The 23548-nt window shown below is 45.2% G+C and overlaps 1 protein-coding gene across 8 annotated transcripts in view; it reads right to left on the bottom strand.

The window, feature by feature from the left end:
- Nucleotides 1–659: 659 nt before the first annotated feature.
- The window catches only part of ST7 (suppression of tumorigenicity 7), a 579549-nt gene continuing 556660 nt past the window's right edge, over nt 660–23548 (bottom strand). For all 8 annotated transcript variants that reach the window (XM_086919396.1, XM_086919395.1, XM_086919397.1 and 5 more), the window contains exon 15: nt 660–988. In XM_086919396.1, the coding sequence (XP_086775522.1) occupies nt 893–988 (96 nt within the window). In that variant the 3' untranslated portion in view covers nt 660–892. The remainder of the gene's footprint in view (nt 989–23548) is intronic.

The following is a 23548-nucleotide window of genomic DNA, read 5'->3' as shown; positions in this document are numbered from 1 at the left end:
ACTTAAGAAAATCTGGGCACCTGGACTTGCTTCTGCGAACAAATTCCTTTTTCCAATGGTAGACAATCAGGAAGTTCTGAGTGAGGGGTAAACTGTAAGCAGTAAATATACTCCTATAAAGCGGACAGGGTAAAGCTGTATGGACAAACAAGGTTGCCTGGCTCCTAAACACGGACCTGCCCTCAGTTTTGTGAGGACTGGAAGGAGGAAGATAAGTGGTACAGGAATGCTGCTTCCTTTTGAATAAGCCCCAACACCATGTGGTCCCAACGCAGAACAAAGTCGGACAAAGTATTTATATTTTATTTTAAATTGAAAAAAAGTGAATGGTTGGCCTCCTTCAAATTAATGCATGTTTTCTGAGCCTCCTGGTCTGCATTTATCAACAAAATGGCAAGTCTCGAAGACGCGCACAAAAGAACAGGCTTTTTTTATGCCATTTTTAAAATGGGTTTCCCTTTATCAGGCGGCTTAAGTGGCGAGTCTTCTGAAATTCTGTTGCTGAAGTTCTGCCTGTACATTCTATAGGCAGATGCATTAGATTTTCAAAGAGTGGAATCGCAAATCGCATAAATGATTGATCCTTTAAAACAGGTGTTTTTGGTAACAGCAGAAATGCCTTGGAAGTTTCAAGAACTTGGAATAAACCACTGTTCTGCTGCAGTACACAAAAGTTTATTTTTAAGAACTGTTTTTCCTTTGAATGCAAAACATAATAGAACAGAACATTGATTTATTTTGTACAACAAAAAAGTTTTTTTATGCGCGAACAGACAATCCGTGGAGACTTCATAAGTCAAAACTTCTTCCCTTTTTTAAAGTCATGCTTTCTTGTGGTCAACAAAAAATTGGCATGTAAGATGTTCCGGCGATTGGCTAGTGCAATGTTTTCTCAGATCCTCGTCAGCTGGTGCCAGAGACTGGAAGGGAGGATGCTTTCTACTTTCTCCATCACAAAATTTAAAGGAGCGAACAACGTGCTGAGGAACTGTGAAAAACAGAAAGACATACAAGTCAATATCTAAATGCACAGTTAATTAAGGCTTTACTATAAAGTCAGGCTTTCACACAGAAACTATGGCTCCAATGTTCTATCATTTCCAACAAAATTCCCAATCATACTATTTCCCAAGTCTGCAAGTGTGCATAATGCATTCGCTAAAATTATATCTAAATGAACTTGCTTCCTTACACAAGTTTGCCCGAAAACACAGGAGTGACATTCTTTGACGGGGTGACATTCTCTTTGAGTTAATGTAACAATGTAGGTGCATACGAGGGTCATTTATAGTGAGTGAGTGGTAGTGACATTGGCAAGACATGGGGCTTGTTCCCTTCACTATGCGCTTCGGCCTATTACGAGGACCTCCTCCTTGAAAATAAGGTGTCCTCCTTGAATCAGTCTGCTATTGCCTCTACCCTGGCTTTTATCTGCGAATATTAGAGCTGGCTTCGGGAAATCAGCCTTCTTTTCCAAACTTCAGATTGACTTCCTGAAGCATTTGTTAAATATTTGCATCCTATTAATAAGTATGTATATAACACCTTGACTGGCTCCTAAATATTCCCAATTTTTTTTTTAAACTACCATGCATATTTGGATATTAATCTGGTCAGTGGGCATGTCCCATTTAATTTATATTGATATGTGCTTTAACACATCAAACATTGTGTTCCACTTCTTAAACACGAGTTTGAACACGGAGCTCAGGCGAAGGAAGCAGTCAGGGTCACCCTTGTTTGACCAGCATGCAGACTGGTGTTTTATGCTTTACCTGGTCATCCATTTTTCAGGCACTACAAGTTTCTTATAAATAGCAGTACAGCTACTCGATGGGCAGTCTTTTCAGCCAAAAATAAACCAGTAGCCCCATGTATCCTACTGCGCCTTCCTGAACAAAAAGACTTCAGCAACCAGTTGTTACCATCTCCAGGACACAGTTAGACATTTCTTGTGCGACACCTGCTGATGCTAAGGTGGGGGAGGAGGGGCATCTTGCTTTTAAACAAGTGGCTCATCTTGAGCCTGATGGTCATGATCTTGCACACGTTTAGATCTGATTCATTCACAGTATTGCAAGATTCAATGCCTACTTGATCAAAGATCAATGCTCCTCTGCCTAGATAGAGTGGTCCACTAGCAATGGGTGTGACAGACTTAAGAGGCATTTACATGCAAAGCCATTGTGCCTGACAGATACCAGGAATACAATAATGGATATTTTAGAAAGGAGACAGAACTGTGGGCTTGCTATTAATTGATACAAACAAAATAATGCAACTACATCAGACTAGGTATTTGTCCCCACCTTTCTTAAGGTTCAGCATAAGCGGACAACAACACGTGAAAAAAGAAAACACGATTTTATTTTTCATTACATGCCTCAATAACCATGAGAAGATATTTGGTTCAGTATTACATTCACCATCTTTTGCTAACTGGTACTATTAAACTCAGAAATATATGTAGGGGATTGAAACAAGGTCTGTAACACAGAAGAAAAACAAAATCACCATTACAAAAGAAGTCACTGCCTTTTATTGCTGAAAATCAAAAGCCTGCAAATTGTTCAAAGATAGGTTACCCATTCAAACTTGAATTTGAGCAATCTGGCTCCATAATTGAAGGCCTGGCCTTTACATGGCTATGAACAGTATCACTCAGATAATGGAAAAGTTAGTTAAATGTCAACTAAAGTTGAGTTGCGTTTTAAGTCACGTGTTAACTTAAATGACTCTCATTCTTCCATTGGCCTTGCATGGTCAATCAAATTTGTTACATTCTCATCCTGAGGTCCCACCCTGAAAGACCCTTTGCTGACACCTACTTCTCTCCGGTAAATGGATCCCTGAACACTGATATCATCTTCCACACCGCACGCAGAGCTCAATGGAGAAAAACCTTCCAGGCCTTACTCAACGTCTCCACCATCAGGAAATCCGCTCATGGACTATCACTCTCCATCGCTCCATCCAAACGCTTCCCTGGCAGTACAGCCATTACTATTTACAATAACGGGATTGTCCTAATTCAAGCCACAGACAGGAACCTGGAACTACTCGACAACCTGTTCCCCACTTTCAAAGAGCACCTCTCCAATCGGCGGCCCTCCACACATACCCCAATCCAACTGAACCAGAACTCCTCACTTCCAACTAACGTCTCAGAACGACCCACCGCCTCTGACCCTCACAACGCGACTCTATGCCATCCCAATTACCCCCCCAATCTTTCCACCCCGCCACTCCCTACACCCGCGCCGCACCTAGCTTCCCCCCCAGCCATGTCCTCTCTCCCCCCACTCCCTGCGCCCCCCCTCCTGGCCCCCACTCCTCCCTCAACACCCCCCACCCTACTCTTTGCACTCAAACAACTCCTGTCATACACCCCTCCCTCAACATCTCCCTACTCACTCCCTGCACTCCCGCCACTCCTAGCCCTCACTCCTCACTCAACAGCGCACCCTCCAGTCTCGGCACTCAACCCATTCCAGACCTACACCCCTCCCTCAACATCTCCCCCCACCCGCCCCTACTCAAAGAAATACTGACATACACCCCCCCCTCGACATCTCCCCCACACTCCCTGCACTCCCGCCACACCTAGCCTTCACTCCGCCCTCATCAGCGCCCCCAATATTCTCGGCACTCAACCCATGCCAGACATACACCCCACACTCAACATCTCCCCCCCGCCACTCCAAGCCTCCACTCTTCCTTCAACAGTTCTATCCCCACCCTTAGCCCCCCCCTCCACTCCTGGTCCCCACTCCCCCCTCAACATCTCCCCCCCCACTCTCACTCCCCATTACTACACTTGCCCCCCCACAACGATCAGTCTCCACTCGTCCCGCATTTGCCTCACCCCTCCTGTCGCTGATTACCCTTCCAATAACTCTAACCCCACTCCCAACGGCACGCTGGATATAATCATGACCACCCTCCTCCAAGTGAAAGAAGAGCTCCACTCGCTCAAAGAGTTACTCCTCCCGTACACCGAGCACCCCCCCCCCCTCACGACCACTTCTCAACGAATGAACAACTCCCCCCCACATCCTAACCGCCCCTTACATGGGACCTCTACCCCCTCTCGCAATACCGCCAACCGCCCCCAGCGCGCAATCAAGACTCTCTCGGACCGCGACATACACACCCTACTCAGCTCATATGTCCCGGCAACCCAAAACAGCTTAACCACCTCGCACATATCCATTTCTACGATTCTCTCCAACCCTAGTAGGCACCCCACTCATAGCAACAGAGGCTCTGTTCCCAGCAACCTCACTAAAGTCCCTCTCGCTACAGAACCCTCCACCTCCCCTTGCACCCCCAGACTCAAATGCACACTTCTCAACTGTAGGTCGGCCCAAAAACACGCGACGGAGGTCGCTGACCTCATCTTGTCTAGGAACCTTGACCTGGCCATACTAACTGAAACATGGTTAACTGAAGCCTCCAATCCTATCATGGATATCCTAGTCCCCCCCAACTACTGCATCTCTAGACTTGACAGGTCCAACAACAAGACAGGTGGCGGAATCGCCTGCATTTACAAGAGCAACCTATCTATTAACAAAGTCACCGCTCCTTCTCTTACCTCCTGTGAATACTTCTGCCTTGATGTCACCAGTGAGAACAAACCTGTATGTTCACTACATATCATGTACCACCCCCCGGGGGACAACATCGTCTTCTCCCAACAACTCATGGGCACAATATCAATCAACGCAGGACGGCAAAACACACAAATTTACCTTGGTGACTACAATCTCCATTGGAATGACTGCAGTGACGCAGTAGTTAATAGCCTCAAAAGTTTCCTTACCGCTTCGGACCTCACTCAAATTTGCAACACCCCGACACATGACAAAGGCTCTATCCTCGACCTGGTCATTTCCAAAGAAGGCACCACTCAACTTGACTCAATACAACCTTGTGACTGGTCAGACCACCATATTATCACATTCCTCATCAAGGAAAAAGTAAAACTCATCCCGGTGCAATACGCCAAGCCCAAAGTCTGGAAAAGAGACATGAGGAAACTCAATCCAAACTCTCTACCCCCCAACAGCTGCAATCTCCTACTCCCCCCTACCGATGCTACTGACATTCAGGACCTAACTGACCACTATCTCAACTCCATGGCCTCAATAATCAATGAGGCCGCTCCAATGCAACTGAAAAGAGTATCCACTAAGATATCCAACCCCTGGTACAACGGGAGTCTCAATGAAGAGAGACGGGCTATGCGAACGGCAGAGCGCACCTGGAGAGCAGTTCCCTCGACATTGCATCTCAAAACTCTGAGGAAAAAGAGAAATGCATACTTCAGGAAAATAAAACGCTCAAAGTCAGAGTTCTTCAGAATGCAGCTAGACCAAGCAAAAAACCGTCCAAGTAAACTGTTCGAGCTAATCCGATCTCAATCTAAGGAACAACTCCCAGCTGTCGACATCATGAGCACTACTCCTTCCTGTGAAGATTTCTCAGCTTTCTTTAACAAAAAAACTGACAATATAAGGAGCGACCTCCTCATTGACGCAAGCCTCTACTCAATACCCAACTGCTCAACACCAAATAAACTAAAAAACAATGCGACATGGTCATCTTTTGACACCTACTCTGAAGAAGAAATTGACAGAATACTCAGCACCCTAAAACCATCCAATCACCTTACTGACCCTCTTCCTGCTAACGCCGTAAAAGACTTCATCCCTTTGCTACTCCCACTCTGGACTAAAATTATCAATAGCTCACTACAACAAGGAACCATCCCGGACTCCCTCAAAGTTGGACAAGTTACACCTTTATTGAAGAAACCAACAGCCGACCCCACGGACCTAAACAACTACCGTCCGATTACCAACATTCCCACTCTCGCCAAACTTTTAGAAAAATGCGTCCAACTACAAATGACAAAGCACATAGAACAGTTTGATCTCCTCAACCCACACCAATCAGGCTTCCGAGCAGGGCACAGTACTGAAACCGGGATGACTCACATAATTGACGACGCCATCCAAATCTTAGATCAAAATAATACCTGCCTCCTCATCCTTCTTGATCTCTCTTCAGCATTCGACACAGTGAAACATGAGAACTTACTCAAACTCCTTAAGACAAGAATGGGCTTCTCTGGGTCTGTGCTTCGTTGGTTCACTTCCTTTCTACACAACAGGTCTCAAAAATTCAAGAGCAAAAACCTGATGTCTTCCCCAGTACCGGTATCGTTAGGTGTCCCGCAAGGTTCCTGCCTATCCCCTACTTTGTTTAACCTTGTTATGGAACCTCTCACCACTCTGTTACAAGCATCCAATGTACACTTTCACATGTACGCTGATGACACGCAAATATATCTCAAGTTACAATCCACCAAAGATATCCTGAGTCTGAATTCAACGATCAGAAGCACCCAATCTTGGCTGGCCGACAACCACCTCAAACTCAATGCTATGAAGACTGAGTTCCTCCTAATCTCACCTCCCACGAAAATATCTTCCGCACAAACATGGCTTAAGCACCTAACAGCACTCAATGTCCAACCGACCATCGTGGACTCAGCAAAATCCCTAGGCATAACACTCGACACCAACCTCAACATGCAGCAGCATATCAGCAAGGCTACTAAGGGGGCGAACTTCCAAATAAATACCTTGAGGAAACTGAAACCCTTCCTCCCAGCAAAAGACTTCCAAACAGCAGTACAAGCTCTAGTCATCCCTCGCATAGACTACGGCAGCGTGGCCCTCTGTGGCCTCCCCCTAACGACAACTGCACCCCTCAGAGCGTCACTAAATGCGGCTGCAAGACTCATCACTGGATCAAAAAAGCATTCACATATCTCCCCTGACTTCAAATCCTTGAACTGGCTGCCTCTTGAAGCCAGAATACAGCTGAAAATTGCCTGCATGACGCACAAGGCTATACACCTGAAATCACCCAGCTACCTCACTCATAAGTTGACAATGTCCGGTGGGTCCAGAGCTACCAGGAGCACAAACAATCTTCTGTTGAAACCGCGAAGATTCCGGAAGGAAAAAACTTACAAACGCTCCTTCTCTGGAATGGCGCCCAGGATCTGGAACGCACTTCCTCCTAAAACGAGGCTCATCTCTTCCTCCCTTCTTTTTATGAAAGAAGTCAAAAGTATCCTTATGGCTAAATACACTTGAACAATTCGTTTGATTTACATTGATTTACATCCCCCCCTCAGTATTATCAGTATTCTGTTATGATACAGCCTATATATTCCTATGTACGTGTGTCTGGACTTATATTAGTCTAAAGTGCTTAGATCCTTGCTACCTCATATCAGTTTTTTATCGATTTCGGTATTATTCACAGCGTTTTGATGACCTACGCTCCAACTAGGCCGTGCTACCTCATACCCTGTACTATACGTAATTTGTTTTTTGCTATGTACATGAACTTGATGATCTACCCCCCTACTATCCCCCCTTGTTCCCCTACCCTTCCACCTGCCTGTGTAAAGCGCTCTGTTATCTGCAAAGATCTTGTTCGCGCTATATAAAACTCTCAAAATAAAATAAATGTAACTGAAGATTTGGAGTGCGACGAAGATCCGTCATGGGGCCCGGTCCATGCCCCGGACTTCAATCAGGTGGGGTCTTGAAGTGATTGCTGGCCATGCTTGGTGACTTACAGTTTGGTTTTGTGGTCCTGAATTACCTGCAGATTCATCACATGATTTTGCGTAGTGGCCTGACTGTAGACACCAGTGGCACACCATGTGGGGGATTCATCAGACATTTGTTTGCGACAACCCCTTCGAGGTTTACAGCCTGAGGTTTTAGGACATTTCGCTTGCACACTAGAAACACGTTTATGTGAAGAAAAATGCTTGTCAACTCAAGAGAACAAGCATTGGCATAGCCAATAGGTCTCGCCTTTTGGACCTTCTTAGTGTTTAGCCATGCACCTTTAAAGTCATTTCTGCTTAAACACTGATTTACAACTCGTCTTTCTAACAGAACGTGGGAGGAAAGGCATAGCGAAGCATTTAGCAAACACAACACAATTTATTTTAAAATATCCAATGGCATGGAATGTTTTTCAGAAAAGAAAGCTTTGGCTATAAAAATAAACCTGTTATAATTATGAATTTGATGTTTGCCCTCGTGTTTGCACTCATTACGTATAAGAAGTGAAGGGATTACTATGTCTTGTTTACATTCTTAATTACCATGGAGAGTGGAGTGTTCATAGTGGACCGAAAAAGCAGGCCTTAGGCATCAGATCAATGAAGGGGTGGGAGCAGGATGATGACCAACAACACCGGAACGTGTGGAATGTTGAGGGAAGTTTCTTAAGCAACTTCGGAGCGTGGAGGGTGATGGAGAGAGAGGGGAAAGCAAGAAGAATGGAAGGCGAGATGAAGCATTTAAATAAACAACTCTGAAAGTATGCACACAAAACCAATGTCTCCCCCCCAAAAAAAGTTCAACTAAGAAAATGATCAACTCCATAAGAGCATGTGTTGTCAATGCTTGCACGAAGTTGAGAGCATGCGTGACTAACACAACAATGAATGTTTGCCTTTTCCAAGATACAACAGAAGTTTTTTTTCCAAGGTCTGTTTTTGGCACAACAAAGCCATTTGTGCCGTGGCACTGATTAACAACTCGCCTTTACAACTAAACGTAGGAAGGAAGACAAAACTAGAGGTAAAATGCACAACATACCACCACTCGTGTTGAGCTAGCGCCGTTTTTATGCACTCCCAGGTCAGGTGCACGGATAGGCTGCATGCAGCGCTATGTTTTTAGGTCTCGCTTGATCCAGCGATTGCGCTGATCTGGCGAGACCTTAAGTGAGGAGGGCTTTAAAAAATGCTACAGCTGGCTACAGCTTGCAGTGCATGTGCGCGGGCGCGCGCTCGCCTTGTGCTTGATCGTGATCACTTTCGTCACTTTCATTCTTGCTCCCCTGCTCCTTGCATTCCCCCCTCCCTTTTCGTTAGTTTCATTCTGGCTCCTCTGCTCCTCCCATTCCCCCCCTCCCTTTTCGTCAGTTTCATTCTGGCTCCTCTGCTCTTTGCATTCCCCCTCCCTTTTCGCCCAGCTCTTTGATGCTCTGCTCGCATCTCCCTTTTCCTCCTAATTTTTCGTCAATTGTTTTTTTTGTCACAAATTAAGCCCAGGTCAGGTCCCTAGAACAGGACCATGTGAGGCCCTGTCTGTGGGGCTGAGATGTGTTATTTTTTTTCTTGATACTTTAAAAAACAATTGCATTGCCCCAGGGCTGGGAACGTATGGCACTCCATATTCCTTCTCCACAGACAAACCGCTTTATCATTCTGTGTGCATGACGCCTTTTCATGTCCTGGCTATTCTTAATTGTGCAGTCTAACATACATTATGTGTCAGAGGATACAAGTGCTCACTTTTCTACCGCACGGAGGGTTTGAGTGGCCCCATCTCGGAGTCTGTGAACCCCGCGAGGGCCGGCGGTGTTCTTTTCCCTCCCCACGTCTGCTGGTTGTGATAAGGAGGCCGGGCTCCTGTTCATGTGACCCCCTCCCAGTGCTGGCCCTGTCCCGCCGCAGCACAGCCCTGAAGAGCTTCCTGTGACAGGCAGCCAGAGGGAGGGGGAGGGATGAATTCTTATAACATGAAACATGCCTGTGTCTACCCGGATACTGACGGAAGCTTTTGGCCTTCCTTCCATTATTTCATTCCGAATTGCTACAGCAGTTATGATTATTCAATATTTATTTCTTTTTCCCGGTTAACAACCATTTGTGGTCGCATTGGTTTACAAATGTGTATATGTTAAATAAAATGGATAAATGTGTGTTTTTAGTTGTGGCTCTTATTAAGCATTAAATGTCCCCCTTTCCCATCCCCCCTCCACCCCCCCCCCCCCCCCCAGGACATTTTCAAGGTGCTATACAGTTTCAAGGTGCTACACATCATACCATACTGGTGTACTATGCTTTTGGTGAGGATTAAGACCTCAAGTTGTTCTTTTGTTATTTTTGTTGTAAGCCAGATGGTAGGCTATATTATAAAGTTTAGCCATTAGACGCCACAGGGTAATCAGCCCCTCACCACCACCTTGTGGCAGACTGTCACAAGCACTGGTGTTGACAATTAAGTGCCGGTCCGAGCACTAGAAACCACCTGCTCAAATTAAGCATTGCCCTGATGCCCCCACGCATCATCTGCGGATTAGAATTGCAATACAAGCTTCGTATTTTACCCTCTTCCTTTCACGCTTCTTGCCGTGGAGGTCATGATTTTTGCATCCCACCCACCAGCTCAAGTTCTGAATCCTGTTGCTTCCAGTCCTTTCCTTTGACTCTCTAGTAACTTGATTTTCACAACATCCTCAAAATTGTGCCTGTTCATTGGAGACAAGATGCAATCTGCACAGTGGTCATACTAGCATGCAACAGCAGCTGCTGTGGTGGGATCACACACACAAGCATCGTGAACCTGCACCCACCTGCTCTAACGAGGAGCGCTCATACCACCACTGATGCATCTCAGCATCCCCTGCTTTTAAAGAGTTGGGTGTACCTGCGCTTCAGTAAGTTCCTGGAGACAGAACTATTCAGTCTCGCCTTTTAATGCACCTCTCTGGACTCTAGGAGGCCACCACCATAGAACACCAGATACCTACGCCACCCTGTCGGATTGGACGCGTTTTTACCCTACAGCGCCCAGTCTTCAAACTGGGCGGAGTTTCTATCCCTCTGCACTTTGAAGTAACTGAAAGGTTACCTACAGCTAATTAAAACACTCCTAGATAAATGCATCAATAACAGGGACTCCGACCAATCCCGGTTGACAGCACAACAGAATGTTTTAGTCAAACATTTTAGTGCGTTTCTACTCCAAAATCATATTGGGGTGAAATACCTAAAAAAAGAACCAACTACTTTCAGTCATATTGATTGCATATATCGACCATCTGACCCTCAAACTGGACTCATTGCATATATGCGGATACTGTTCGGACAAGGCAAAATTGTGATTTAATATAAAAGACCGAATGAAGTTGTTGTTATATGAATGCTAACCTCCCTCCAGAACTTCTGCTGTACCTGCATATCTGAAATGTCTAAGCCGCAATTTGAGATCATAACACTGGGAGGAAATACATGCTCTAATGGTGAATGAGCGTCCGTGGGGCGCTTGGGACCTCTGAGTCTCATGACTAATGCCCTAAAAGGTAAAAAGGAAGACCTTTCACAAGTTGTGGCAGAAAGCTGTAGGCAAGTAGAACAAGCATTGGCATAGTCAATAGGTCTCGCCTTTGGGACCTTATAAGTGCTTAGCCATGCAACAGTTGATGTTGTTGCACCAAGGATATTGTGCTGCATAACTAAATACTTATAAGGTCCCAAAAGCGAGACCTATTGGTTATGCCAATGCTTGTTGTTATAAGCTGCAAGCGGATGTGCCCTCTCTACTGCAATGAACATACTATCAAGTCGGCTGCACAGAGCGCCTACTTCACCCATTGCTTCACCCATTAAGGAGCGGGCTCCATGCTTCATTAATATTCATAATGTCAGTAATGGTCTGTGCGCCTCAGTGCACACAGCAGCAAACGCTGTGGTTTCCGTCTGCAAAGGACAACAGCGCTCCACCTCGGCTGAAAAGTTTCCCCATTTAATATGGTAGGGCGAGCAACAATTGGTTAAATAAGGTAAGGGGAATTTGTGCCATGCAGTCTTTTCTCCATCTAAAGCACTGGAATGCCTAATGCACTCCACAGAAACCTAGTAGAACAGGGTGAGGGTGTGGTATAACGACGAGAGCGGCTGGCCATCGAACTGGGGAACTGGGTTCGAGTCTTGGTGTCGACTCAACATCTGGGCAAATCTCTTAATCTCCCCGTGCCCACAAAAACAGAATTTGTCCTTGTAAGTGGTGCTAATGTAAAGTCTTCCATACCTTCAGGTGGATTGCAAACTTAAAATAAGCAGCAAAGGCACAGGGGGGACAGGACGGGTGAAGCTGCGAATCAGACGGGAGTTGTGCAGTGCGTCGATGGAAGACAGCAGTGAAGACTATAACTAGGGAGCTGCACAGAGGTTACAGGAAAGCATTTCATGCCTGCAGTAGGAGAAACGCATTAAAGAAATTAGTATTTCCATACATACCGTGTAACAACAGAAGTAAAAGGGCCAGTCCTCATGGGAGGTTACAAATGAAGTCAAGCCGGTACTATGTAGGGACTAACAAGCCTATTAACGAATCGAAAGGCAGCATTTACGAAGGGCAATGACCCAAGACAATCGAAAATATGGGCAGAGAGTGGGCGGGCGTCCATACTCCAATACAGCATGCCTAACAGAGAAGCACATGTGTTGCATAGGCTTGACTTAAAAAGCAGGAGCTGGCTCCAGATCCACGAACGAAGGGGCAGAAAGAAAGGAACAGATGTCAGCACACCTGTGTGGTGCTTATATACAGCTTCAGTTGTTACTTTCACAGAGGATCAACCCAGAGCAGAACGAGGCCCCCTATTGTGCGCTGGGGCTATGCTGAAAATTGCCCAGATCCAGTGTGGCAACTGGGGGTATTTTAAAGGTGCAGAATCTGCAGTTAGAAGTGTCCATCTGAATGCAAAAATGAGCCTCTTGAGGTTCAGATGTAGTCGTTGACTTTGATGCTATGTGAGTACATATGTGCACAGTTGTAACTTTTTTAGGATGGTGCATTGACAGGAGAAAAGAACCAAGGTTACTACTGCCATGTAGAGGGGATGAGAATAAACATCATTGGCACCAGGCAACTTTTTGAACTACATACAGAAGCTGTAGTAGCTGAAAAAAAGGGTATGCAAATATCCCAGACCAGTTGAGCCATAAGGTATTGCCCAGAGACTTCGGTTAGTTTACATGGATACGAAGTTTTGGCATTTCACATTTTTGCAGTTGGTAAACAGGTCTACCACTGCTGTGTCGAAACTTTGGAGCTAATGTTTTGGTATAGCTGGAAGTGAAATGCCATTTTGGAGTTTATTGGTGGCTTCTGATGAGAATATCTGCAAAGTTGCTGTTCACCTCTGGGAGGTGTTCGGTCAGCAAGGAAAATTGTTGGTGAATAGACCAACACCAGATTGTCTGAACAGTTTTTGAAATCTATATGGAATGTATTACCTATTTCTGTATATAATACATGGTGGTTGTGTCTGTTCAAATATGAACCGCTCTGTGGAATATTTTAGACTGGAATGCTCAGGGAGCTAATTGGACTGCCATGAACTCCAACATGATGTTAAGGGAATATTTGTTTCAAGGACCTTTCGCCCTGGACTATCAGGTCACCCATGTGAGCTCTCCAACCCACGAGGGAGTGTCTGTGGAAGAGGTGTGGCGCAGCAGCCAGGGTGCCTGACTCCGGACAACGGGGTTCACGGTTTGATCCCCGGCGCCGGGTCTGCCCAGCACCATGGGACTCTGGGCAATAGCTTGCTTAATCTTCTCGAGGGCCCCTGCACCGGGAAACCACTTCGGAGGTAGCTGTGCGCTTTACAAATTCAAGGTTAATATTATTATTGATGGCCACCTGTGGCTGTAGGCAACCTGCCCAGTAACAAGCTTTTCTAGTTTCACCACTTCAGTTTTTGATGAACACTGGGCTCCTCCAACGCTACAACTTCTTATACCTGTAGCCACTGCTTGGAAAGGCACTTTGGTAGGGGACATAATTGTAACTAGAGTTTGGGGCTAATGCAACTCACTCTCTCTAGGTGCGTGTAATGCACAGAAACGTGTAGGGAACTCAGATGTGACTTTGCATTGGTTGTAAAGCATAATGGGTGAAGGGGTAGATTGGTTTGCTTGGTGTGGGTGTGAGCCTTGGGCAAGCAGCAACCACAATCTTAGTCAGGGTAAGCCACAAGCAAACACCAAAGTGACCTGTACTCAACCCTCTAGTAACTTAGAGGCACTGTGTAAAGTATTTGTGTAACCCTTCAAACAGTAAAACAGTGAAAACACAAACCAAAAGTACTCAGGTTAGAAACGTAGAGATTAATTTAATAAACAAAACAGGGCCAAAATCTCAAAAATCCAATTAGTAGACCCGGAGATATTGAATGCAAAAGTATTAAGAGAAAACATTTGCAAAAGGCATAGCCTCCCAAGATCAGACTGTAAAAGATCCAACTACTCCTATACGCATATGTAAGAAATTGGCTGGTTGGCTGAATGGGGTGTGGGCCCTGGTCAAGCAGCAACCACAATCCTTTTCAAGGTATGGCAGAAACATGCCCAAATTAATCTGTCCTCAACCCCTTGGTAGCTTGGCACAGTGCAGTCAGGCTTAACTCGGAGGCAATGTGTAAAATATTTGTGCAACGCTTCAAACAGTAAAACAGATAAAACACAACACAGAAGTAGCCCACAACAGGTTTAGAAAATTAGAGCTCAATTTAAATAATATAACCAGACCTAAACAACAAAAATCAAATTAGTAGAACTGGAGATATTCAATTTTTAAGGTCTAAGTGAAAAAAACGCCAAAAAGCACAAAGTGCCAATTGTGGATATCTGGTTGCACTGGGCCGAGACAAAGTCACAAGTTCAGGCAGACCAAGATGGAGTGTGGGCCAGCTACAGGGACCCCTTTAGGCCCGCCAAACAGAGTACCTTAAATCTTGGTTTGTGGAGCGTTGCTTGAGACCCTGCCAAAGATGTATTGCGCAGCTCAGGTGATGCATCGGTTCCAAGATGCGGCAAGGCTGTGGTGCGAGGCTGTGTTGCGGCGCCGGTCGAGCTGATGGGGCTTATGATGCAAAGTCCGGTGTTGGTAATGCAGAACGCAGTCGGGGAGATGTGTTGGCTTTAAAAAGTTGTAGAGTTGCAATGCGGAGTCTATGGTCATTGCTGAGGCTGCCATTGACAAGAGATGAGAGGGGCTGCGCCGAGGATGCGATGTACAGTGGCGGTTCAGAAGGCAATGTGGGCTTTGATCGCATTGCAGGTCTTGGAGACCGGTCCAATCCACGCAGCGGCAGAGATGCATCGGTTCTGATCGGGGTTGTGCCGTACAGCAGAGGTGACGAGTCAATTCCATGGGATCCAAAGAGGCTGGTAATGCACCTTAAGCCCACTTCCAAGGGTCCAGGACTCGGGGGCTCCACTTGGTAGGGTAGACTTACAGATGACAGAGTGCAGGTGTAGACGAAAGGTTATTGGAAGCCTGTTATGTCCCTGAGGCTTTAGATCAGATGGCCAGGCAACTAGCCCTTGGAGTCACTCTTCAAGTGATGCAGATGCAGTCCTTCTCACCCAGCAAAAAGAGGGCAGCAGGTCAGCAGAGCATGGCAGCAGTTCCTTCAGAGCCGCAGTCCTTGGAACAGCACAGCAGTCCCACAGGTCCAGAAGTGTACTGAAGTGGTGGTGTCTGAGGTGTTTCATTTGTACACAGTTGTTCCTTTGAAGTGGGGAGAAGTTTCTAGAGGCTTGCCCATGAGGTACACGGATGTCCTGCCTTTCCTGCCCTGGCTCCAGACTAACTTGATGGGTTTGCAGCCCTTTGTGTGGTAATTGAGGCTGGGCCAAGCTCCTCCCTCCCATCTTGCCAGCGATGGCCAATCCAGTCACATTTAAACTCCCATTGTATGTGGCTGTCTAAGAGCAAATCACAAAGTCTAACTGCTAACTAGACCCAGTTATGTGACCAGAGATAGGCTGCAAACACCATACGGCTAAGGCATGAAAATGCCAACTCTCTAAAAGTGCCATTTTCAGAATAGAAATTTAAAATCCGACTTCACCATAAGTTAGGATTTTAAATTAGGATTCCAGAGAAACCAAATATGAACTAGGTATCTATTGCCATTTTGAAATTACACTTAAACAAGAATTTGCAATGCAATAGGTCTCACATTAATTAAGTTTGAGCTATTGGCATTGCTAAATATTGCAACACCAATTGCAACAAAAGTCTATAAATTGTAGGCCAAAAAAAGTGCATTTATTTTTGTAGCAATGGTGGCATGCTGCGCTTTAGATGAATATGTTTAAAAGTAAAGTGTGCCATACTGCGATTGCTACAATAGTTAATGGTGGATGTGTTAACAATTGATGTGTGCACTGATGGCTGGTGGTGTGTGTGCCTGGTGGAAGCATGCACTGATGGCGGGTGGTATGTGTGGGCCTCGTAAAAGCATGCACTGATGGCTGGTGGTGTGTGCCTGGTGAAAGCATGCACTGACGGCTGGTGGTGTGTGTGTGTGTGCCTGGTGAAAGCGTGCACTGACGGCTGGTGGTGTTTGTGCCCAGTGAAAGCATGCACTGACGACTTATGGTGTCTGTGTCTGGTGAAAGTGTGCACTGACAAAGTGGTTGTGTGTGTGTGGTTGTGTGTTTGGTTGTGTGCGTGGTTGTGTGGTTGTGTGTGTATGTGTGGTTGTGTATGTGTGGTTGTGTGTGTGTGGTTGTAGGTGTGTGGTTATGTGTGTGTGTGTGCGTGGTTATGTGTGTGTGGTTGTGTGATTGTGGTTGTGTGAGTGTGGTTGTGAGTGTGGTTGTGTGTGTGTGTGTGTGTGTGTGGTGTGGTTGTGTGTGTGGTGGTGGTGTGGTTGTGTGTGTGTGGTTGTGTGTGTGGTGTGTGTGTGTGTGGTGTTGTGTGGAACAGGGTGCTCGTGAGAGGTCTCGCTCATGGTACTGTAAGCTCTTGTGAATCGCCTCTAGGGGCCTGCATGAACAGGATGGTGGTGAGAAGCAGTGAATTATTTGCAGCGCAGTTTCAATGCACCGAAGGCACTTGTATGGTAAGCGTATGATGTTGAGAAGTACTGAATGATTAGCACTGCATTTCGAAAGGCCTCTTGGTGCTTGAGTGAAATGCGTGCTACAAGAGTCATCGATTGATTAGCCCTGAAATGGAAGGTCCTCTACGGGCAGGGACTTATTGTGTGTTGGTGATAGGGAGAGAAGTTATAGAGTTTTATATAGCTCGAACTGGACCCGAAGCACAAAGGTCGAGAGTGAGCTCATGGAACAGCGGGATATGGAGGGAGTAAATTCCAGTGGTAGGGGTGAATATATATAGCGTGATGTGGCACAAGGAGGTTTTAACTATAACATTGAGGTTTAACAGCACACTGAGGGCCACTCAGAGGCACATACGAGGTGCGCCAAAACTAAAAAGTTTCTATACCTGCCTACTAGGAAGCAAAGTAACTTCTCAATTAAAGTTATGATTATTAAAAAAAACATTTTCTTTACATGCACACGGATTGCACATTTGGGTGGTGACATGTTTTTTATTTCCCTTTTTTACTGTTGTGACATTTGAAATAAATAGAATACAAAAATCTATAAATAGTACTTTGCATAGCCCAAAACTATTGCCTTTGCTAGAGTCTGTTTCAAAGCGCTGCACAGTCAAATGAAACTTTGGCGCGTTGCAGCCACAAATGACTAATCATGATAGGCAGATTTTTACAGGAGCAGAGGACCATTGCTAAAGCAGAAACTGGTCGCTAGTTTGGATTTGTGGCAGTTGCACGTGAGAATTAGAACATCAAAGTGGCCGCTTTTGTGCTGCCTGCTGTCTGTTTGAAGGTGAGAAAAAAAGAAAAGAGCGGAAGTAAAAGCAGAGCGAAGCCAACAAAGAGAGGGGCTGGGGGGGTGGGTGGGGGGGGGGGGCTTAGTGAGGTGTGTCAACAGCAGCACTGTGTGTGGGGGAATGCAGCGTGTGCTCTAGTGAAGTGAATCCAAGCAAAGAGTTTGCATGTAAACAGCGCCTGTGATTAGCAACCAAAAAAACAAGAGCAAGGAGATAGATTTTCCATTATGCCAGTCGTTTACTGGTGACAGAAGTGTAAGAATTTAGAACTTTGGAGATACATTTTTATTTTGCCTACCACAGTATTTCCAATCAACTGAAAAATGACCCCACTAGGGTTCTTTGAAGTAATGCAGACCTACCTCGAGGTGGTGCCCCATGGCCGGTGCTGCTGTTTACCAGTTTGCAGGTCTTTGACTGACAGGCTTCTGTGATATAATGCTACAGATAGTCATTGCTTATTGAACAAGTCATGTGGCACTTATATGAAGACATGCGAAGGAGCAGTGGAGGCAGCAATGTGTGAAAGGGGAGTAGAGAGGGGCAGGGACTGCAAGAAGTACTCCTACACTCACCTAGAAGCTCAGCTCAGCGACCGTGGGTCCTTGGCGCAGTGTGAAAATAGCGCATGGAGGAGGCCGGCCGGCATGCCAGGGCTGGTCCCGGTGTTAGTGGTGTTCGGCACCAGAGGTGTAGATGAATGCTCATGTTCCATTTTTCAGGTTAGGATGACGGACGTGAATGCATTAGGATGAGGTTAGGATGACGGACGTGAATGCATTAATCCCTGGAAGCTGATTTTGAAGGACAGACAGACGCTGTCAGAAGCAAAGATCAGTTTCGTTCTTAGTTATTCACTGACTTTACCCTCCTGCTAGAAAGGGAGGGTTATAAATTCCAACACACACATATGCAAACTTGTGAACTTCTGTATGTCAGATTGTGTGTAACTATACAACTGTACTTCTTTTTTCTAACATTACTGGAGTTTTCATTAGTATTGGGTAAAGTCTGATACAAGTGGAGACCTCCTTATGAAGGTACTGTTAGAAAACTGGCGCATACTATGCCAACCACTTCCAGCTAATGGTATACATATCCATCATGAAATGGTCGCTTGTCCGTGCACTTTAATCAGTGAAACCGAAATAAAGGCATTCTGTGTCCCAATGTTTTCCGCATAATTGTGGATTTACCGCCTTTGTCACATATTCCAACATCTGCTGTATAAGTGTTGACTTCAAAAACAAATAAATAGTTTCTAGCTCAACGGTATCAAAAGGTACGTAAAAAAGACCACCCACTGTGTCAGTCACCGGCAGACGTTTTTTTCGAAGTTAACTGGTGACATTTGTATTGTTTATTACTGTATTTATGTAGTACGCTTCTACAGAGGCAAATACTTTTGCCGTGAAGGAATTCATATGAACTAAATTAAAAAGGTAGCCAAGTAATACTGCCACTGAATGTGCCTGTATTATGCTGTATGAACGGGAATTCTTTTTTAACAACATAATGTAGCCAAACATGCCGCATAATGTGTGCCTCTATTGCTGCAAATTCCAGCTGCCTTGTCTATACTCAGCCTCAGACTCTATGATGCCACAGAGGTTAAACCTATGGGCCTGAAAGCAGAAACCACTGGGACTGGGTGTTCTTTCAATTCCGAGTACATATAAAATGCCTTTTCGATCCGTAGCGAGAAAATATGCATTTTCAGACTGTGATGTGCCTGTCATTGTCTAGTCAAACAGATTAATTGCTTGGTCTCTATGCAGCTAAATGGAGTGAGGTCTGTGTATTTTAAATAGCTACAAGGGAGATATGGGTAATAAAGTCTCATTCCTCAGATGCGAATGACATTAGTAATGAGCAGGTCTTTGGGCAGCTAAGGGCAGGAAATTAGCACCTCGCCTTAACTTGAAACGCTTCAGGCCAGGGGTCATTGCTGAGGTACAGAAGGCCTGAGTCTACAAGTCCAGCAATTAGTGCGAAAAGCGACGCTGGGAAGAGAGCTGTTGTAGGTTTTTGTTACAAGCACGCCCACGCGATATAAACATCTCTCTGTGTAAGATGAAAACCAACCTACGCGCATTCCGGAAATGAAAGGCTAAAGCGCAACAGGCCGAAAAAGAATCGGAAACGTAAAAAAAATGCCTGAGTCTACAAGTCCAGCAATTAGTGCGAAAAGCAACGCTGGGAACAGAGCTGTTGTAGGTTTTTGTTACAAGCACGCCCACGCGATATAAACATCTGGCCGAAAAAGAACAGCAAACGTAAAATAAAATTAAACAACCAACAACATGGCGCTCAGCCAACCTTTGCGAAGGGCCTGCCACTGCATTGTGGGGAGGGGGGGGGGGGAGGAGAAATAGGAGACACGGCCTAGCGGCCGTGAAGTGTGAAGCCCTGGGCGGGGGAGCAGATGTCTTCGAAGTGAAGCTGAAAGCCAATGTGAGGGAAAAGCACATGCTTGTGTTCACGTGAACTGTTTGAAATTGGCCCGATGGTTTGGGAACTTATTTTGCCCACTATAATTCTCCCCTATCCATTCCTTCTTGCGGAATGGGATAGGCGAGAGCTAAAAATGTAATAAGGCAACTCCAATACTATCCTAAGGGAGAGACAGGCCTTGCAGTAGTGAAAAATGAATTTAATAATTTTTCACTACCAGGACATGCAAGACTTAAAAGTACCTCTAACTTTTTAACCTCTTCCATGCTCATGACAAGGTCAGCTCGTCATGAGACACAGTGGAGCTGTGCTTATGACGAGTTGACCTTGTCATGAACAATGGTATATCTCACTTTCCAGAACACAGCGGGAAAACCCCTTAGCAGCCAAGGTGTTAATACACTCAATACTGCCCTTTGGGCTATTCAGTCGAAAGGGAGAACAAGGGAACCCTACTCACAGAGGAACCAAGGTGTGTACTTTATAATCAAAACAGCGGTTCCAGTGGAATAATACATATACTTTCTAGTAAATACAAGGCATAATAGCAATAGCAGATGAGGGTTAGGGGGACGCTAGAGAGAAGTAAAGCTCACGACACCAGGATTCATATCCAAATTGTATTTGTATTATTTTCACGGAAAGTTTAAAAGACATATAAAACTTTACATTAAGTATCAAAAAACAGAGTGGTGTGTCCCAAGTGTATTCAAAGAACCAAGGAAACAGTTGAGTGACATACAGTGAGCAATATTTTACAGAGTTTCAAAGGAATGTGTATTCAAAAAATGAAAGGCGACCACTAAATAATAATGATACAAAGTTCCAAAGGGGCAATGAGATGACTGAACTAGTTGCTAGATAACAACTATAAGGACAGCTAGAGGTAGTCAATTACCTGCGATGTACGAAGGCTCATATAATAGATGTGGTGACAACCATGTGTGTGAACTGAGTAAAATTATACATCTCATTGCCCCTTTGCTTACACTTTTCAGATGTCCCCCATTTTGTTGGCTGACGAGACCCCTTATTCAGAGTCGGGTCAAAACGCCGTCGACACTTTGTGAAAGCGAACCATGCAGACAGCACCTATGAATACATAGTGTTGCTGGAACATTGTATATTGCTCACTGTATGTCACTCAACTGTTTCCTTGGTTCTTTGAATACACTTGCGACACACCGCACTGTTCTTTGATACCTAATGTAAAGTTTTATATGTCATTTAATCTTTCCGTGAAAATAATACAAATTCAATTTGGATATGAATCCTCGTGTCGTGAGCTTTACTTCTCTCTCTAGCGTCCCCCTAACCCTCAGCTGCTATTGCTATTATGCCTTGTATTTACTAGAAAGTATATGTATTATTCCACTGGAACCACTGCTTTGGGCTGTTCAGGGCATAACTTAGGGGTGACTTATGTATTAAAATGTATGTATTAAAATGAAGGTTTGGACATGGCAAAAGGTTTACTTTGCCAGGTAGAAATAGCAGTTTACAACTACGCACACAGTCTCTGCAATGGCAGGCCAGAGACATTTTTAAAGGACTATTTAGGTGGGTGGCACAATCAGTGCTGCACGTCCACTAGTAGCATTTAATTTACTGGCCCTGGGAACATGTAGTGCACTTTACTACGGAAATATAAGTAAATTAAATATGAGAATTGGGTATAAGCCAATGCTACCATGTGTTGAGCAGAGAACACAAGCACTTTAGAACTGTTTAGCAGTGGTGAATTACACACAGTCCTAAGGCCAGCTAAAACAAAGTCAGCTAAAACAGGAGGTCTGAAGGCAAAACATTTGGGAGAAACCATACCAAGGATGCCAGCTCTAACAGTGAGGGATTGTGCATGACTGGCTTCCTTTATTAAAAAGTCAAATGGGTATTGAAAGACATGCAGCTGCACCTTAAGTGTGCTGCCACCACAAGTAGACATTTAGTAAACACTCTGGGGGCTGCGGTGACTTTAAATGGTTGTACTCTGAACTGGTAATGAACTCTTAAGAACCACCAACCTGAGATAATTGAAGGGAACTTGATGTTTTATGATATGGAAGTGGACAAGCTTGAGGTCAAGGGTTGCCATATGGTCTCTCCCCCTGATGACATCCTGTAGTGGCATACTTTTAAGATGGTTAGGCATAATGTAGCAGCTGAACACTAATAGATTGATAAATAGCTGCAGTGTTTTGTCTTTTCTGTGGATGAGGGAAGTGTCATTTCTTAGCCATTTTGGTGTACATGGACAACTTCTTTTGCTCCTTTGAGGAGAAGAACATTTAACACATTCAACAGTGAACTGCAGACATCCTTGCTGATACTATGGTGGTGGCAGATTTGGAGGCGTGGTGTGGGATTCTATAAAGCAGCTGTTGCAGACAGAGCAGAGCACTCGCTGATCTGAGATCATTTTCTCCCATTGTGAAAGGTATAACCTCATCCTTCACCAGTCAAGTATTGGGTGGTCAGGAGAGGGAGGATAAGCTGCTGCTTCTTGGCAAAGGTGCCTCTTCCTTGGGCATCTCTGGTTTTGTCATGGCCTTTGCCACAAAATCCACTTCCAAGTGATTATCCTGGTTTGCCCTGCTTCTGGCTTTCCTGAAATGACTGCTGTGGCTGGTATTGCTGTACAAGGTACGGTGGATGGTGTTTTGCAAGAACCAGTTTCTTAGCTGGTGTTGCAGGACACAATAGACAATGATGTACCAGCATAATTTTGTTTTCTTTTTGAGCATTTCATCCACCTCAGGGCAAACCGATGACACTGTGTTGCTGGAGAAAGCCTGACAACATGAACAAAGCAAGACACCGTTAAGAGGATTCAGATTCTAAAGATCAGTTGTCTTTAGGGTCAGTGAGTCTTTGGCAAGGTCTTGATCAGAGTCTAAGTGTACTTTGTATGGTGTGGACAGTAGTGATGGTGGGATAGTGTCTGGCCTTCCCTTCTTGGGAGTGGGAAAAGACTAAAAAGGCCTCTGACACAACCTCTTCAAAAGAGAGCTTGCACTTTACAAGGGTTAGCAGTATGCTAGGAGTGGGGTAAGGTGACATTGTGTCCAGTTACAGGATTGATGTGGATTGTCCTCGCCTAGCATCAGGCTGCTCTCCTTCATATTGCGGACTCAGTGATGTAGTCAGAATCGAGGCTGTGCTTGACTCAGACATGCTTGGCTCATCGGTTTCCTCCCGGCTTCAAAGCCTGGTACATCGGCTTCAAGAGTCTTCTGGTATCAAGGGTGCTTTCACATGTTGAATTGTCTCGACCACTGTGTGTGGAGCAGACTGATGGACGTTTTTTAGGGGGAGGCTGATCAGTCAATGCATGGCATTCTCATGGCCGTTCTTTACAGTGGAGTACCAACTGTTTTCACTGTCCATACCGGGAAGGAAGATCATTTATTTCTGCTGAAGGTGTTGTGTCAAGCCCTCAGTCAGGGCCTGAAACCAGAAGTGGTGTCTTTGCCTGGGGTGCAGGTTTTGTAGATGGTCCTTGAAATGATTGATCTCTGAAGTGGATGTCCTTGGAG

The sequence above is a fragment of the Lissotriton vulgaris genome, chromosome 1_1, assembly GCF_964263255.1.
Source record: "Lissotriton vulgaris chromosome 1_1, aLisVul1.2, whole genome shotgun sequence".
NCBI lineage: Eukaryota > Metazoa > Chordata > Amphibia > Caudata > Salamandridae > Lissotriton > Lissotriton vulgaris.
Note: the sequence above shows the minus strand (reverse complement) of the source record. Positions and strands in the feature narration are given on the sequence as shown.